At 40.7% G+C, this 19,365-nt stretch overlaps 1 protein-coding gene across 1 annotated transcript in view; it reads left to right on the top strand.

Annotated features, from left to right (window-relative positions):
• Positions 1-19,365, top strand: part of LOC124788618 (eIF-2-alpha kinase GCN2) — a 312,712-nt gene that overhangs the window by 89,356 nt on the left and 203,991 nt on the right. The window contains exons 6-7 of the mRNA XM_047255891.1: positions 737-849; positions 18,010-18,176. Coding sequence (XP_047111847.1) covers positions 737-849; positions 18,010-18,176 — 280 coding nt within the window. The remainder of the gene's footprint in view (positions 1-736; positions 850-18,009; positions 18,177-19,365) is intronic.

Raw genomic sequence — 19,365 nt, 5'->3', positions numbered from 1 at the left:
GAATGGCTGAAGGGGGAGGAAGAGGGATGAAGGAAAAGGACTGGAGAGGTCTAGGAAAAAAAGGTAGATTTTGGGAAAATCACCCAGAAGCATGGATCAGGAGAGACTTACCGTCTGATAAGACTCCCTGACCCATGCTTCTGGGTGACTTTCCTGAAATCTGCCCCTTTTTTTGTAGACCTCTCCAGTTCTTTTCCTTCACCCCTCTTCCTTCCCTTTCAATCCTTCTGCCTGAAGAAGAAGCTACTGGCTCCGAAATCTTGCCTAATTATAACTTTCTGTTGTGTGTGTGTGTGTGTGTGTGTGTGTGTGTGTGTTCTTCCATCGCTTGATTAGTATCTATCCAATCTATTAGTATCTATCCAATTAAATTATTTTGTCAAATATTGATAGCTTTCATTGTTATGTTAATTTTTTTTCCTGTACTTGAAGAACAACCCATGAGGTATATCCAAAAAGTTTTTATAGTGCTAGCTCCACTTCTTCATGACGATCCCTTGAATACACTTTCTTCAGTTGGGCTGTATAATGAATTTGTTTCTTTAAATAACTGTCCTTGTTGTAAAATCATTCTCAGATGTTTAAGCTCAAAAACAGAATTGGTCTCACAAATATTCAATCATTTAGCCAATATTAACCTGCTATTTATTTTCAGTAGACAAAATTTCAATTCTGTAAATGCTTTTAAAAAACTTTCTTTGTATTCTAGACATCATGATGTAACTATTTCGTGTAGGTGTAGCAGTACTTCAGAGAGCAGTGATGGCTGCATCTGTGAACATCGGGGTTCAGTACTGATGCAATTCAATAACCGTGGTGATCGACAAGTACGTCGTGGTCGCTGCCTGGGTAAGTGCATATATAATTTCAGAAGTTAACTTTCTAGTTTTGAACCTTTTTCTTTGCTTAGTATGTTTGTAGCCAAATAAGTTTGCAGTTGATCTTGTGATATAAAACACACACACACACACACACACACACACACACACACACACACACACACACACACACATCCCAAATGATCTCCATTAGGGTCAATACTATTATTTTTTTTCCTTTTCTCCTTTATAAGCATTGTCACATGCATTCAGTTACTGCTCCATGGCACTGCTAGCAATAGTAGAAGTTTGATGTAAAAGTGATAAAAGAATTGTCGACTCACACTGTGATGGAATTTCATGTTAATTATGAATCTTGACTTAGTTTCTGAGACTTGAGTTCCCTGAAGCATAGCTTTCAAATATTCCATAACTTTTATTGCTAAATTGACAAGGTCCAATCACATTAAATTACTGCCACCAAAGTTCGATGTCAACGTGTAGTAACCACCCACAGATAGCAGGTGGCAGCACTAGCAGTGGAAGTTATATAAAGTGGGCCCAGGGAACATGGAAAACTGCAGTCGTTGTCGTAACATGGAAATGCACCAATTTATCTGACATCCAAAAGGTTACCAACATTGGCTTTCATGCCATGGGTGGAATCATTTTTAAAACAGCTAAATGTGTAAACCGTTTGTGTGTCACCGTGGTTGAAGTATATTGTGCTTGGCAAAATGGTGCTGTCAAAAACTGTTGCAGAAGGAACTATGGTGAACTACATGCCATAAATGACAGGTGTAAGTGATGGCTGTGGAGACAGGTACAGGCAGACAGACATGCAACTGTCCGCCCACAGGAACCAAGGAGCTACTGACAGTGTCTCCCCAATGACCTTTCAGTGAACATATCTGCGTATGGGCGCCTGCAGCAAGCACTTAATTCAAGCTCCTATGCTGACTGCTGTTCATTGGTATCAGAGGCTGAAAGTTGTATTCCTGTACCACAACTGGACATCGACTGAGTGGTGACAGGTGGCCTTTTCAGATGAATTGTGTTTTATGCTCCATCAATGTGAAAATGTGCTAGCAACACTCTGCAACAATCGTGGGAAGGTTCCAGGCTGGAGGAGGAAGTGTTATTCTCTGAGAAATCTTTTTGTGGCATTCAGTGGATGATTTTGTCATTCTAGAAAGTGCAGTTGATCAACACAAGCAAGTATGCAGTGTGCATCTACCTTTCAGGACCCTGTCTACCTTTACACGCTGTTTGTTTTGTCCTCGACACGATGGCATCTACCAGCGGGACAATGCACCATGTCACACAGCTCTTGTGGTTGAAAGAGCACTGGAATGAGTTAACCGTACTCCTGCAGGCACTAAAATCTTCTGAATTTAAATGGAATCAGGAATCTGTAGGACCACCTCGGTTAGGCTCTTGACGTCATGGATACTCAACCAAGAAAACTAGCTGGCCGCAACATTGGAGTCAGCATGGCTCCACATTCCTGTACTTACCTTTCAGAACTTCATTGACTCCCATGTTGCACATCTCACTGTGGTCTGTTCTGCAAAAGGTGGTTATTCAGGCTTTTGACAGGTGGTCACATTAATTTGGGTGAATATATATTGTGTAGTTTGCAGAAATTATAGAGTAACACTCCTTTGTTCTTTGCTAATCCTTCCATATTGGAGACATCGTCACAATAATGGCCTTTTGTTATCAGGCATTTCTTATGCTCTCTAGTGACAGCAATTTGTTGTTGTTAACCAATGTTGCCCAAGGTATCCCAAATTGTTACTCTCCTATGTTTGGTTAAGAGAACAGTCTTCAAGGGATGCCTTCATTGTCACCCAGAGTTAGTGAGATAATCTTTTGACCACTTACGTATTGTTGTAAAAAATCTAATAGATCATAAAATTAACCTCAAACACAATCTGAAATCATTTGCTCATATTTTTCATTGAGAAAGTTTACTACAATTGTGAACAATGAACATCTTCCGTGTCGTAGAGAGAAATCACAATTATGATCTAGAGCACATGCAAACAACTAAACAACTACCCTTAAGACTAACAATTTGTACAAAACCTCACAGAAGGTGAAATTTTGCACTTCGACATAAAATGAGTCTATAAATACATCCAGTTTGTGATTTAGGACCATCACAGCCTGCATTGTTACTTTTTTGATGAAATGTAGTCCACTTCAGTATTAGTTCCATTTGAGCCTTGCCAAGTTCATTTTCTACCATTTTTCAGGGTTCTGTACATAAGTCAGTTAAAATGGAACCCTCATAGGATCATTTTGTTTTCCGCCCATCTCTCTGTCCTACTGTTAGAAACTGATTTTCTCATGAACGGATACACATATCAAGTAGAAATTTATGTCACATACTAAGGTCTACGGGTTCTTGGAGATTTAAAAAATGAAGTTTTTAAGTCAACACTAACAAAAGATATGACCATTTATGTCTCATGTTTTGATACTAAGTAACTCACTGATAAAAATCTATATGGTACTTCCCGTTGACCTGGCATGAAGCAAGGTTTCACAGTACAAGCAAAGAAAAAACCCAAAATTGTTAATTTGTAAGTACAGTGGAACCTTGCATAGTGAGCATAAGTCATTCCATAATCTTACTCGTAGTGTGAAACACTCATTAAGCAAAACAATTTATCTCATAAAATAATGTAAAACATGATAATGTGTTCCATGCAGAAAAAGTGCTACAAGTTTTTATCTTATTCATGCCATTTATTCAAAGAAAATTATACATACAGTATTATGTACTTTAATGATATGAATATAATAGAGGGAAACATTCGACGTGGGAAAAAATATATCTAAAAACAAAGATGCTGTAACTTACCAAACGAAAGTGTTGGTATGTTGATAGAGACAATAAACACACACACACACACACACACACACACACACACACACACAAATTTCAAGCTTTCGCAACCCAAGGTTGCTTCATCAGGAAAGAGGGAAGGAGAGGGAAAGACGAAAGGATGTGGGTTTTAAAGTAGAGGGTAAGGAGTCATTCCAATCCCGGGAGTGGAAAGACTTACCTTAGGGGGAAAAAAGGACAGGTATACACTCGCGTGTGCACACACACACACACACACACACACACACACACACACACACACACACATCCATCCGCACGTATACAGACACATATGTCTGCCTGTGTCTGTATATGTGTGGATGGATATATAAAGATGATGAGACTTACCAAACAAAAGGGCTGGCAGGTCGATAGGCACACAAACATACACACAAAATTCAAGCTTTCGCAACAAACGGTTGCTTCATCAGGAAAGAATGAAGGAGAGGGAAAGACGAAAGGATGTGGGTTTTAAGGGAGAAGGTAAGGAGTCATTCCAATCCCGGGAGCGGAAAGACTTACCTTAGGGGGAAAAAAGGACAGGTATACACTCGCGCACACACACACACATATCCATCCGCACATACACAGACACAGACACAAGCAGACATTTGTAAAGGCAAAGAGTTTGAACAGAGATGTCAGTCAAGGCGGAAGTAAAGAGGCAAAGATGTTGTTGAAAGACAGGTGAGGTATGAGAGGCGGCAACTTGAAATTAGCGGAGGTTGAGGCCTGGCAGATAATGAGAAGAGAGGATATACTGAAGGGCAAGTTCCCATCTCCGGAGTTCTAACAGGTTGGTGTTAGTGGGAAGTATCCAGATAACCCGGACGGTGTAACACTGTGCCAAGATGTGCTGGCCATGCACCAAGGCATGTTTAGCCACAGGGTGATCCTCATTACCAACAAACACTGTCTGCCTGTGTCCATTCATTCGAGTGGACAGTTTGTTGCTGGTCATTCCCACATAGAAAGCTTCACAGTGTAGGCAGGTCAGTTGGTAAATCTCGTGGGTGCTTTCACACGGGGCTCTGCCTTTGATCGTGTACACCTTCCGGGTTACAGGACTGGAGTAGGTGGTGGTGGGAGGGTGCATGGGACAGGTTTTACACCGGGGGCGGTTACAAGGGTAGGAGCCAGAGGGTAGGGAAGGTGGTTTGGGGATTTCATAGGGATGAACTAAGAGGTTACGAAGGTTAGGTTGACGGCGGAAAGACACTCTTGGTGGAGTGGGGAGGATTTCATGAAGGATGGATCTCATTTCAGGGCAGGATTTGAGGAAGTCGTATCCCTGCTAGAGAGCCACATTCAGAGTCTGATCCAGTCCCGGAAAGTATCCTGTCACAAGTGGGGCACTTTTGGGGTTCTTCTGTGGGAGGTTCTGGGTTTGAAGGGATGAGGAAGTGGCTCTGGTTATTTGCTTCTGTACCAGGTCGGGAGGGTAGTTGCGGGATGCGAAAGCTGTTTTCAGGTTGTTAGTGTAATGGTTCAGGGATTCCGGACTGGAGCAGATTCGTTTGCCACGAAGACCTAGGCTGTAGGGAAGGGACCGTTTGATGTGGAATGGGTGGCAGCTGTCATAATGGAGGTACTGTTGCTTGTTGGTGGGCTTGATGTGGACGGACGTGTGAAGCTGGCCATTGGACAGATGGAGGTCAACATCAAGGAAAGTGGCATGGGATTTAGAGTAGGACCAGGTGAATCTGATGGAACCAAAGGAGTTGAGGTTGGAGAGGAAATTCTGGAGTTCTTCTTCACTGAGTCCAGATCACGAAGATGTCATCAATAAATCTGTACCAAACTTTGGGTTGGCAGGCCTGGGTAACCAAGAAGGCTTCCTCTAAGCAACCCATGAATAGGTTGGTGTACGAGGGGGCCATCCTGGTACCCATGGCTGTTCCCTTTAATTGTTGGTATGTCTGGCCTTCAAAAGTGAAGTTGTGGGTCAGGATGAGGCTGGCTAAGGTAATGAGGAAAGAGGTTTTAGGTAGGGTGGCAGGTGATCGTAGTGAAAAGAAGTGCTCCATCACAGCGAGGCCCTGGACGTGCGGAATATTTGTGTATAAGGAAGTGGCATCAATGATTACAAGGATGGTTTCCGGGGGTAACAGACTGGGCAAGGATTCTAGGCATTCGAGAAAGTGGTTGGTGTCTTTGGTGAAGGATGGGAGACTGCATGTAATGGGTTCAAGTTGTCGCCGCTAATACCTCACCTGTCTTTCAACAACATCTTTGCCTCTTTACTTCCGCCTCGACTGACATCTCTGCCCAAACTCCTTGCCTTTACAAATGTCTGCTTGTGTCTGTGTATGTGCGGATGGATATGTGTGTGTGTGTGCGAGTGTATACCTGTCCTTTTTTCCGCCTAAGGTAAGTCTTTCCGCTCCCGGGATTGGAATGACTCCTTACCTTCTCCCTTAAAACCCACACCCTTTCGTCTTTCCCTCTCTTTCCCTCTTTCCTGATGAAGCAACCTTGGGTTGTGAAAACTTGAAATTTGTTTGTGTGTTTATTGTCTCTATCAACATACCAACGCTTTCATTTGGTAAGTTACAGCATCTTTGTTTTTAGTATTATGTACTTTATTATTCACGATACATAACTAATTCTTTTTTACTAGGAAGCTATCTATAGTAATTTGTTTCTGCCAACATTTCAACGCTTGACAAAAATACGACACATCATTGTCAAACAAATTTGTAGTGTGGGTAGCCACTGCTTTGTTGGGGTGATGCTACCAGTTCTCATGCTTTCAGCATTTCTGTTATTGCATAAGAAGGTTGTTGTCTTTGCTGTTACTGCCTCCTCCTTTTGCCTTTTCGATCATCTTGTTGGTAGCAACGATGTTGAAGTGATATTTCCAAAACTCTGTGAGAGTGAGATTGGTAGCTTCAGTCAACTCAAAGCAGTGCTCAAAGAGTGCTTTAATATGGAGCTTCTTAAAGTTAGAAATAATCTGCTGGCCCATAGTCTGGAGTAACAGAGTGGTGTTGGAAGGCAGAAGTCAGATCTTGATGAACTGAAATTCTTCAAGGAGGTGGTCTTGTAGGCTTGGAGAATGGGCAGGAGTGTTGTCCATAACAAGCAAGACATGGAGTGGCAGATCAATCTCAAGCAAATAATTTTTCATCGAAGGACTTCACTGATCCAATCACAAAAAAGATCATGTCACTCGAGTCTTGTTGTTGGGTCTCCACATCACATTTAACATGCTCTTCTGGACTTTACACTTCTTGAAGGCTCATGGAGCTTCTGAATGGTAAACAAGCAGCAGGTTAATTTTCAAATCATCGCTTGTATTGGCACAGAATAGCAGTGTGAGATGGACTTTCATTGGCTTGTCACCATGCAACGCATTCTCCTCTGTGTTACAAAGGTATGCCTCAGCATCTTTTTCCAACATAGACCCATCTTGTCACATTTAAAAACTTGTTGTGGGAGATGACCTTCAGAATCTGTGAGCACCTTGATGTTACTTGTGAAGTTCTCTGGTGCCTTTGTGGTGGAGCTGGCTGCTTTGCTGTGCCTCAAAATGCTATGGATGCCATTTCTTCCGTTAAACTTCTCGAACCACCCTCGGCTTCCCTTAAACACATCTTTGGCTGTTGATGATCCTGGTGTCTTTTTAATGAGGTCAGCAAAAATCATTCTTGCCTTTTCACAAATTATGCTCTCGTTAATAGTGTCACCCTGCAATTGCATTTCATTTATTCATATAAGGAGCAACCTTTCAATATAGTTCAGAATATGAAACCATTAAAATAAATAAATAAATGTCGTGTGACGAGGGCCTCCCGTCGGGTAGACCGGTCACCTAGTGCAAGTCTTTTGATTTGACGCCACTTCGGCGATTTGCGCGTCAATGGTGATGAAATGATGATGATTAGGACAACACAAAACCCAGTCCCTGAGCAGAGAAAATCTCCGACCCAGCCAGGAATCGAACCCGGGCCCTTAGGATTGACATTCTGTCGCGCTGACCACTCAGCTACCGGGGGTGGACATTGTTTTGAGAATAGTGCAAATAGTTGATCTAGCCTGATTGTACGTGCATACTAAATCAGTAGCGCACATACCACGTTCTCATTTTTCAATGATTTTTTATTTAATTTCTAAGGTCATTTTCTTTCTCTTATGGCCATCTTCTTGTGGATGTTTCTATGAAGGTTAATAAAATTTGCGCACGAAAAAAAAAAAAAAAAAAAAAGAAAAGCCCACACACACTGCGTGGGCAGAAGTTTAGAAAAATGTGTGATCACAAGCTGCACTAAGATGGCAGCAGAAAGATCGTTAGACCCAGCCTGTAGTATGTGCTAAAGACATTGTTAATATGCTGCTGCCGACAATGAAAGATGTTCATATTGTTAAGCGTTTTCCCCACCACATGTGAACAGCTGGTGTCATCACACTAAATCGTCATCACTCGTTGTGCGGAACATCGATCATTAAGAGAGTCATTTTTTTATAGTTTGTTTGTGCTCGTTACGTGAATTGCAATATGGGAGGTGCTTGTTACGCAAGGTACCACTGTATGATCTTCCAAAGTCTCCAAATTCTCAGGACCTATATCTTATCGATGTCAATAACTGGAAACTGGATTAATTTACTTAAGAAGTTTTTGAGTCACTCGGACCTTTAACAGTCCGCAGTGGGACACTGGGTCAAATGCTTTATGGAAATCTAGGAATATGGAGTCTGCCTGTTGCCCTTCATCCACGATTCACAGGATGTTGTGCGAGTGAAAGACGAGCAGAGTTTTGCATGAGTGTTGTTTACTAAACCCTTGCTGATTTGTAGATAGAATCTTCTCTGTCTCAAGAAAATTTATCCTATTTGAACTGAATAAATGCTGAAGAATTCTGCACCAAACTGTTGCTAAGGATATTGGCAGTAAATCTGCGGGTCCATTCTTTTACCTTTCTCATATACAGGAGTCATCAGTACATTGCTTTCCAATTGCTTGAGACTGTGTACTGGGAGGGAGGTCTACGATAAATGCAAACTAAGTGGCCAGTGCAAAAGAATACTCTCTGTGGAACTGAACTGGAAATACCTCAGAACCCAGTGACTTATTTGTTTTCAACTCTTTACGTTGCTTTTCAACACCAGGTACGCCTGTTTATATGTCCATAAAGGAGTCTGTGTGATGATCAGACAGTGGTATCTTCCTGCATTAAACATGTTTTAAATGCAAAATTTATTACTTCAACTGTCCTTTTGCTTTTCTCTATTCTAACAGCCGACCGGTTGATGTGAGACTAGTTAGAAACCTGTAACCACCTTAGTGATTTCATATAGTACCAGAATTTTGTTGTATGATTCGTGCATCACTCTTTTTGTAGATGCACAAATTTCTGCTAACTTCTGCCTTTCAGCATTTCCACATTCTTTTTTGTACCGAGAATGCATCAGTCTGTTTCCTCAGCATTTTATTATTAAACCATGGTGAGTCTTTTCCACCTTTAATCCACTTGCTCAGCATGTGCTTCTCCAGAGCCAATTTACAATCAGTTTAAGCCTGCTTATAATTACTTCATGTCCATCATATTGGAACTAAATGGCGTCCATTCATGGTCTAAGCAGGATACCAGCAACTGCTTATCTGTCTAGCATGGGAACTCTCATAGCCTTCTTGATGTATTTATTAACTTGACTGCACATTACCAGTATATCACGATCATTATCCCTTTTCTCTATATTAGTACCATTTATAAGGTCAGGCCTGTTGGTAGCTACAAAATCTACAGTATTTCCATTGTGTGTTGAACTGGCTGCTCAAGACAATGTTTTGAAAATGCATTCAGAACCACTCATAAGACCATTTGTCCGTACAATCTGCAGTGAATCCATAGACATCCCAGTCTATATGTGGTAGGTTAAAGTTCTTTACAACTAATATTGCTCGATCAGGGTACTTTCACAATACTGATCATAGACTTACTTTGAATCATTCTGCAACAGTTGTGGAGGTGCCCGGTAAGAACTTCAGTTGCATCCAGATAACGTCACAGTCAGATTCAATTTTGACTTCTTATAGAGACTATTTTTGTTGATTGTAATGCTGTATAACCTGTCTTTTCGATACATGTTCTATGTCTCGTTAAATATTTCAAAGCTTTCGACTTCAGGTTTCATCCAGTTCTTGGTTCAGAGTATAAATTTGCACACGACAGCTTTCATGGGAGGCACTAAATTCAGAAACTTTGTTACAAATTCTTCAGCAATTTGCTGGTAAAATTTTGACATTTGAATGTCTGTGTATGGCCTGATTTCACTCCCTTCATATAGATGGTGAGCGTTTATCAGAGCATCTTTAACAATCGCTTGGCCTATGGGCAGGGTAGAGGGAACCATGTGCACTTCGCAAGTACAATGCTACCTGAGTAGCTGCTTCCTCTGTGTGGTGTGCACCTAATCTATCGAGGAAAGTCTTACCATTCTTCACCCCATAATGCAGATCCAGAAATCTACAGCCCAGACCAACACAGAATCAACGGAACCTCTGGTTGAGACCCTTCATTTGGCTCCAAACCAAGGGACCCTGATCTTCCACTTTATGTGACTGTTAAGAAAAACTGATCATATAAATTGTGTTAAAAATAAAATCATCATACAGCACAGTCAAGAATTTTGTAAATAATACAGAAAGGGCAACAGCCTCAACGGGTGCGGGGCAAAGTCAGGACATGCGGGGAACAAGCAGCAATCGGTATTCTAATTGTCAACTGTCGAAGCTGCGTTGGTAAAGTACCGGAACTTCAAGCGCTGATAGAAAGCACCGAAGCTGAAATCGTTATAGGTACAGAAAGCTGGCTTAAGCCAGAGATAAATTCTGCCGAAATTTTTACAAAGGTACAGACGGTGTTTAGAAAGGATAGATTGCATGCAACCGGTGGTGGAGTGTTCATCGCTGTTAGTAGTAGTTTATCCTGTAGTGAAGTAGAAGTGGATAGTTCCTGTGAATTATTATGGGTGGAGGTTACACTAAACAACCGAACTAGGTTAATAATTGGCTCCTTTTACCGACCTCCCGACTCAGCAGCATTAGTGGCAGAACAACTGAGAGAAAATTTGGAATACATTTCACATAAATTTTCTCAGCATGTTATAGTCTTAGGTGGAGATTTCAATTTACCAGATATAGACTGGGACACTCAGATGTTTAGGACGGGTGGTAGGGACAGAGCATCGAGTGACATTATACTGAGTGCACTATCCGAAAATTACCTCGAGCAATTAAACAGAGAACCGACTCGTGGAGATAACATATTGGACCTACTGATAACAAACAGACCCGAACTTTTCGAATCTGTATGTACAGAGCAGGGAATCAGTGATCATAAGGCCGTTGCAGCATCCCTGAATATGGAAGTTAATAGGAATATAAAAAAAGGGAGGAAGGTTTATCTGTTTAGCAAGAGTAATAGAAGGCAGATTTCAGACTACCTAACAGATCAAAACGAAAATTTCTGTTCCGACACTGACAATGTTGAGTGTTTATGGAAAAAGTTCAAGGCAATCGTAAAATGCGTTTTAGACAGGTACGTGCCGAGTAAAACTGTGAGGGACGGGAAAAACCCACCGTGGTACAACAACAAAGTTAGGAAACTACTGCGAAAGCAAAGAGAGCTCCACTCCAAGTTTAAACGCAGCCAAAACCTCTCAGACAAACAGAAGCTAAACGATGTCAAAGTTAGTGTAAGGAGGGCTATGCGTGAAGCGTTCATTGAATTCGAAAGTAAAATTCTATGTACCGACTTGACAGAAAATCCTAGGAAGTTCTGGTCTTACGTTAAATCAGTAAGTGGCTCGAAACAGCATATCCAGACACTACGGGATGATGATGGCATTGAAACAGAGGATGACTCGCGTAAAGCTGAAATACTAAACACCTTTTTCCAAAGCTGTTTCACAGAGGAAGACCGCACTGCAGTTCCTTCTCTAAATCCTCGCACAAACGAAAAAATGGCTGACATCGAAATAAGTGTCCAAGGAATAGAAAAGCAACTGGAATCACTCAATAGAGGAAAGTCCACTGGACCTGACGGGATACCAATTCGATTCTACACAGAGTACGCGAAAGAACTAGCCCCCCTTCTAACAGCCGTGTACCGCAAGTCTCTAGAGGAACGGAGGGTTCCAAATGATTGGAAAAGAGCACAGATAGTCCCAGTCTTCAAGAAGGGTCGTCGAGCAGATGCGCAAAACTATAGACCTATATCTCTTACGTCGATCTCTTGTAGAATTTTAGAACATGTTTTTTGCTCGCGTATCATGTCATTTCTGGAAACCCAGAATCTACTATGTAGGAATCAACATGGATTCCGGAAACAGCGATCGTGTGAGACCCAACTCGCCTTATTTGTTCATGAGACCCAGAAAATATTAGATACAGGCTCCCAGGTAGATGCTATTTTTCTTGACTTCCGGAAGGCGTTCGATACAGTTCCGCACTGTCGCCTGATAAACAAAGTAAGAGCCTACGGAATATCAGACCAGCTGTGTGGCTGGATTGAAGAGTTTTTAGCAAACAGAACACAGCATGTTGTTATCAATGGAGAGACGTCTACAGACGTTAAAGTAACCTCTGGCGTGCCACAGGGGAGTGTTATGGGACCATTGCTTTTCACAATATATATAAATGACTTAGTAGATAGTGTCGGAAGTTCCATGCGGCTTTTCGCGGATGATGCTGTAGTATACAGAGAAGTTGCTGCATTAGAAAATTGTAGCGAAATACAGGAAGATCTGCAGCGGATAGGCACTTGGTGCAGGGAGTGGCAACTGACCCTTAACATAGACAAATGTAATGTATTGCGAATACATAGAAAGAAGGATCCTTTATTGTATGATTATATGATAGCGGAACAAACACTGGTAGCAGTTACTTCTGTAAAATATCTGGGAGTATGCGTACGGAACGATTTGAAGTGGAATGATCATATAAAACTAGTTGTTGGTAAGGCGGGTACCAGGTTGAGATTCATTGGGAGAGTGCTTAGAAAATGTAGTCCATCAACAAAGGAGGTGGCTTACAAAACACTCGTTCGACCTATACTTGAGTATTGCTCATCAGTGTGGGATCCGTACCAGGTCGGGTTGACGGAGGAGATAGAGAAGATCCAAAGAAGAGCGGCGCGTTTCGTCACTGGGTTATTTGGTAACCGTGATAGCGTTACGGAGATGTTTAATAAACTCAAGTGGCAGACTCTGCAAGACAGGCGCTCTGCATCGCGGTGTAGCTTGCTCGCCAGGTTTCGAGAGGGTGCGTTTCTGGATGAGGTATCGAATATATTGCTTCCCCCTACTTATACTTCCCGAGGAGATCACGAATGTAAAATTAGAGAGATTAGAGCGCGCACGGAGGCTTTCAGACAGTCGTTCTTCCCGCGAACCATACGCGACTGGAACAGGAAAGGGAGGTAATGACAGTGGCACGTAAAGTGCCCTCCGCCACACACCGTTGGGTGGCTTGCGGAGTATCAATGTAGATGTAGTAGATGTAGATTTCTGGTAATGGTCCTGAAAGATTACTTGTGTGTCTAAAATTACCCTGATTAGTGATTGAAATGTTCTGCACCCCAGGCTCAAACCCAACCACTGTTTAAATTTTGAATAAAAACAATCAACAATGACAACAGAAGACTCCCAGTATAAGGAGTCACCCCCGTTCTGCTAACGGCCATGATGACCTTGTCAGATAGAGGAGAGGAGCAGACAAGAGCCTCAGGTCAACTTCTTGTCCTTGGGATGGGAAACTGCCCCTAAAAGGTGGAAGAATCAGCAGTGATGAGTGGCACGAGAATGCAGAAGGGAACAGAAACCAGTGCATTAAAGACACATAATGTGTATTCACAGGACATGTGGGCAGTAATTAAAGAAGTGTAATCTTCTTTCCATTGGCAAAAGATTCTGAATTAGTCTCCCATTTTGGGAGCATGCTGCCAAGCAGGAGGTAACCATGAGAAAAATTGTGACTAACCAATGAAAGGGTGATGTATTTCAAATTACTGTGTGGAATGTTAGAAGTTGAAACATGGTAGGGAAGCAAGGAAATTTGAAAACGGAAATGTGAAGATGCAGCCTAGATGTAGTGTGGGGTAAGTGAAGTGGAATGGAAAGCACCTAAGGATTTCTGGTCAGACAAACGTAGAGCAGTATCAGCAGCAGCAGAAAATGGTATACTGGCAATGGGATTGTAAAGGAGAAAGTGGGGTACTAGAACAGTTCAATAGTATGGTTGTTCTCATCAGAATCCACAGCAAACCAATGCCAACAACAATAATTCACATATATATGCCAACATAAAAGTCAAAGTATGAAGAGACAGGGAAAATATGTAAAGATTTGAACAGGTAATTCAGCTGCTGCAAGGAGATTATAATGCCTAGTACATGTCCACCGTGGCACTCGGGGACCACAGCACAGTTGCAACACCTGAGGATGGGCTTATGAGAGCCCAAAACTGTCCATGATAATAAAAGAAATTTACAACTGAAGCAGTATTTTCAACCTTTGGGCTAATAATCAGGATTGAACAGGTATTCTGCATGTAAAAGGAGGTGATAATCTAATACTCAGTAGTAGGAGAAGGAGTAGAAGAACAACATACAGGAGAGTGAGGACTTGATAGTAGGAATGTGACAGAAGAAAGACTAATTGAGTTGTACAATAAATTTCAGCTAGTAATAGTAAGTACATTGATAAAAAAACTCAAAGAGGTCCTGGTATGCTTGGAAAAGGTCTGACATTACGGTAAGAATGGTCAAATACAGATTCAGAAATCAGATGTCTAAGGTATACCCAGGATCAGATATAGAGAGTGATCACATTATAGTAATGATGATGAGTAGGCCAAATTTAAGAGACTCATCCAGAAGAATCATTGTTTAAAGAAGGGGATACTGTAGTATTGAGGAATGATGAGATGCGTATGAAGATCTGTGAGGCTACGGATACCATTGTATTGAATACTGAAGTGGACAGATTAGTTGAAGAGGAATGATCGTCTCAGAAAAGGCAATCACAGAATTTGGTGAGACAAACATACGTAGAAGGAAGATAACTGCGATGAAATCTTGGGTAAAAGAAATACTTCATTTGATCGATGAAAGCAGGAAGTGATATTCAGGGATACAGAATTATGAGATACAGGAAGGAAATGAATAGAAAATACAGGTAAGCCATGGTGAAAGGACTGCAGGTAAAATGTGAATAAATTGGAAGTGAAATGTTTGTCAGAAGAACTGTTTCAACATGTGGACAGATGAAAACAATCTGTGGTGAAATTAAAAGTCAGTGTATCGACATTAAGAATGCTTGGGAATTCCACTTTTCAGCACAGAGGAGAGAGTTGATAGTTGAAAAGAGAACATTGGAGATCTCTGAAGGGGGGTGCTTTGATTGAGGAAGAAAAGTGAGTCGATTTGGAAGTCATAGGGGATCATGTAATAGGTCAGAGTTTATGGAGCAGCTGTCAAATAAGGCAGAAGATATTCATACAGGTGAATCTCTTTTCTCCAAAGGTCTCTTTAATTTTCCTTTAGGCAGTATCTATCTTACCCACTAGTGATATATACCTCTACATTCTTGCATTTGTCCTCTAGCCATCCCTTCTTAGCCGTTTTGCATTTCCTGTCGGTTTCATTTTTGGGACGTTTGTATTCCTTTTCACCTACTTCATTTACAGCATTTTTAGGTTTTCTCCTTTCATCAGTTAAATTCAGTAGCTCTTCTGCTACCCAAAAATTTCTACTAGCCCTTCTCTTTTTACCTACTTGATCCTTCACTATTTCATCTCTCAAAGCTATCCGTTCTTCTTTTACTGTGTATCTTTCCCCCTTTCTTGTCAGTCGTTCTCTAATACTCTGTCTGAAACACTCTACAGCCCCCTTGTTCTTTCAGTCTATCCAGGTTTTATCTCCTTGAATTCGCACCATTTTGCAGCTTCTTCAGTTTTAATCTACTGTTCATAGCCGATAGAAAGTGGTCAAGAATCCACATCTGCCCCTGGGTGAAATGTCTTACAAATTAAAACCTGGTTCCTAAATCTGTCTTATCATTATATAATATGTCTGAAACATTCCATTGTCTCCAGGCGTCTTCCACATATACACCATTCTTTTATCATTCTTAAAGCAAGTGTTAGCTATGATTAAGTTATGCTCTATGCAAAACTCTACCAGGTGGCTTCATCTTTCATTCCTTATCCCCATTTCATATTCACCTACTACTTTTCCTTCTCTTCATTTTCCTACTGTCGAATTCCAGTCCCTCTTGACTATTAATTTTTCGTCTCCCTTCACTATCTGAATAATTTCTTTTATCTCTTCATACATTTCTTCAATCTCTTCATCATCTGCAGAGCTAGTGGGCATATTAACTTGTACTACTGTGGCAGGCATGGGATTCGTGTCTATCTTGACTACAATAATGCATTCACTACGCTGTTCGTAGTACCTTACCCTCTCCCCATTTTTGTTTACTCATTATTAAACTTACTCCTGCAATACTCCTATTTGATTTCGTATTCATAACCCTGTATTCACGTGACCAGAAGTCTTGTTCCTCCTGCAATCAAACTTCATTAATTCCCACTACATCTAACTTCAACCTATCCATTTCCATTTTTAAATTTTCTAACCTACCTGTCCAATTAAGGGATCTGACATTCCGCACTCCGATCCGTAAAACACCACTTTTGTTTCTCCTGATAACGACGTCCTCCTGAGTAGTCCCTGCCCGGAGATCTGAATGGGGGACTATTCTGCCTCCAGCATAAGTTACCCAAGAGGATGCCATCATCATTTAACAATACAGTAAAGCTGCATGCCATTGGGAAAAATTACTGCTGTAGTTTCCCCTTGCTTTCGGCCATCCCCAGTACCAGCACAGCAAGGCTGTTTTGGTTAATGTTACAAGGCCAAATCAGTCAATCATCCGGACTGTTGTCCCTGCAGCTACTGAAAAGGCTGATGCCCCTCTTCAGGAACCACATGTTTGTCTGGCCTCTCAACAAGATACCCCTCCATTGTGGTTGCATCTACGGTACGGTATCTGTGTCGCTGAGGTGTGCAAGCCTCCCCACCAATGGAAAGGTCCATAGTTTATGGGGGCGAGGGGGAGTGATAAGAACGTGTGTATTACATGATAAGCTTAGGACTATACATTTTGCTTATGTTCATTCAATATTGAAATATGGTGTGTTTTGGAGAAATTGTGAAGCTAGTCAGAAATCATTTAGATTGCAGAAAAAGATTATTAGATTAATGGAAGGGTTGGATCAAAGATCATCATGCAAGTGACTATTTAGGAAAAATAAAATACTATCACTTCTATTTATTTATATACTTGAAAATGTAATTATTATAAAAGAAAAACTAAACAGCAGCAGTCCGAGCATCACCCATAATGAATCTGTACATAGCTACCACACAGGACAAATAAATGATGTACATGTACAACAGACAAACACAATGTTGTTACAGAAAGATATGCTCCATCCTGGCATCAAATTGTACAATGCACTACCCAAATCCACAAAAATAATAATGAACTTAAACGAGTTCAAATCAACTGTGAAGGATTACTTGGTAGGGTACTGTTTCTATACAGTAAGGATATACCTAGAAATACAAAACTGCATCACCAGTTATGATTGTTTTTATAAAATGTGTAGAGTAAGAAAATAGTGAATAATTTTATCTTTTGTTAGAATGATGTCTGAGAAAAAGAAAAAAAATTAAGCAATATGTATTGTAATTAATGAATGGTCCAATATCTTTTGTACACTGTTCAGTCCCTATATTCACAGGACCAATAAATAAATAAAAAAACGTCTTGGTAGAACAATTTCATAATTGTAAGGGATAAAGCACAAAATCGTTAAAGTTCTACAGTACTGGAACATACTGTAGAACACCCACAACTTTTTTACTTTTCATTTATAAGCATCAGTTAACTTTAAAGTTGTCTGTGAGCAGGAAACAGTTTTCTTTCTTTATAAATATGACTTTGGATAACATCTTTTGTTTTTTTCCACAAAGGACACCACAGATTTGTTGCATTTATTCCTTTCTTTGTATTGGAGGATTGTTATAGGTCAATCCTGTTGATCGCGACTGTAGAACATACATTCTTTTATGACAGTGCATTTTAGAAATGTTTCACTTGACGTTTGGAACATTCTGAATGTATGCAGAGTGCACAGTGGAAAATAGGAGTGGATATCCTTAAGATTTAATGTCATTGTTCTTTTTCTCTCAAGTGTAATAATTAGGTGATGTTTGTTTGTAGGTCATGGAACAAGAGGATGTGTGGTATATTCGGGAATGGACATGACTACAGGGGAACTACTGATAATCACTGAGTGGTGCCTGCGCTGCCATCAGAACAAACATACAAGACATGCTTCACCAAGCAATGATTCAGAGCCAAGCGAAATGACCAATTACATGAAGCAGGTACATCCCGTGTATCTTTTGTACATTCTTAGAAAAACTGTTTGTAGCTTACTGAAGAAACTGAGTGCATTCTGTAGTCCGATCTTCATTTGGAAACTGCCTTCTGTAATTATTACTGAGGTTTTATCACCAAGAGAGCTGTAATGTTAATTGCATAAAATTATGTACAACTATATTTCCAACGAAAATCTAAGAATTTGGAAATTTCCTTCTGAATCTTAATGACACTGCCCCCCATCCCCCTTCCCCACCCCCCAAAAAGAGTAATAATAATGCAGCTTGTCTGTGCACTCTGTTTTGACACTCTGAGCAGTAGTAACTTGTGCTGAGTTTAGAGGTCAGCAGTGCTTGCAACATTTATTCTGTTCATCATAAGAATGAACTAACGTAGACAAACACAAATGTGATGATTGGTCAGAAGCCATAGCACACGTACACTGGTGGTGTTAAGCTCTCGGAAGTATGTCTTACTTATATATTAAGTATCTTATTACTAATTTATGTTAAATGGAACATTAAGATATTCTAATGTATCAACAGCCATCAACGTTGTTGAACAGCCATCAACGTTGTTGTTGTTTTTTTTTAATCACACAGAGCATAACTTAATCATAGCTAACATTTGGTTCAAGAATCACAAAAGAAGGTTGTATACATGGAAGAAGCCTGAAGATACTGACAGGTTTCAGATAGGTTATATAATGGTAAGACAGAGATTTAGGAATCAGGTTTTAAATTGTAAGACATTTCCAGGGGCAGATGTGGACTCTGACCACAATCTATTGGTTATGAACTGTAGATTAAAACTGAGGAAACTGCAAAAAGGTGGGAATTTAAGGAGATGGGACCTGGATAAACTGACTAAACCAGAGGTTGTACAGAGTTTCAGGGAGAGTATACTGAAAAAATTGACAGGGATGGAGGAATGAAATACAGTAGAAGAAGAATGGGTGGCGTTGAGGGATGAAGTAGTGAAAGCAGCAGAGGATCAAATAGGTAAAAAGACGAGGGCTGGTAGAAATCCTTGGGTAACAGAAGAAATATTGAATTTAATTGATGAAAGGAGAAAATATAAAAATGCAATAAATGAAGCAGGCAAAAAGGAATACAAATGTCTCAAAAATGAGATTGACAGGAAGTGCAAAATGGCTAAGCAGGGATGGCTAGAGGACAAATGTAAGGATGTAGA

This window comes from Schistocerca piceifrons, chromosome 1, assembly GCF_021461385.2.
Source record: "Schistocerca piceifrons isolate TAMUIC-IGC-003096 chromosome 1, iqSchPice1.1, whole genome shotgun sequence".
In the NCBI taxonomy this organism is placed as follows: domain Eukaryota; kingdom Metazoa; phylum Arthropoda; class Insecta; order Orthoptera; family Acrididae; genus Schistocerca; species Schistocerca piceifrons.
This window is presented reverse-complemented; position numbering and strand designations above follow the sequence as displayed.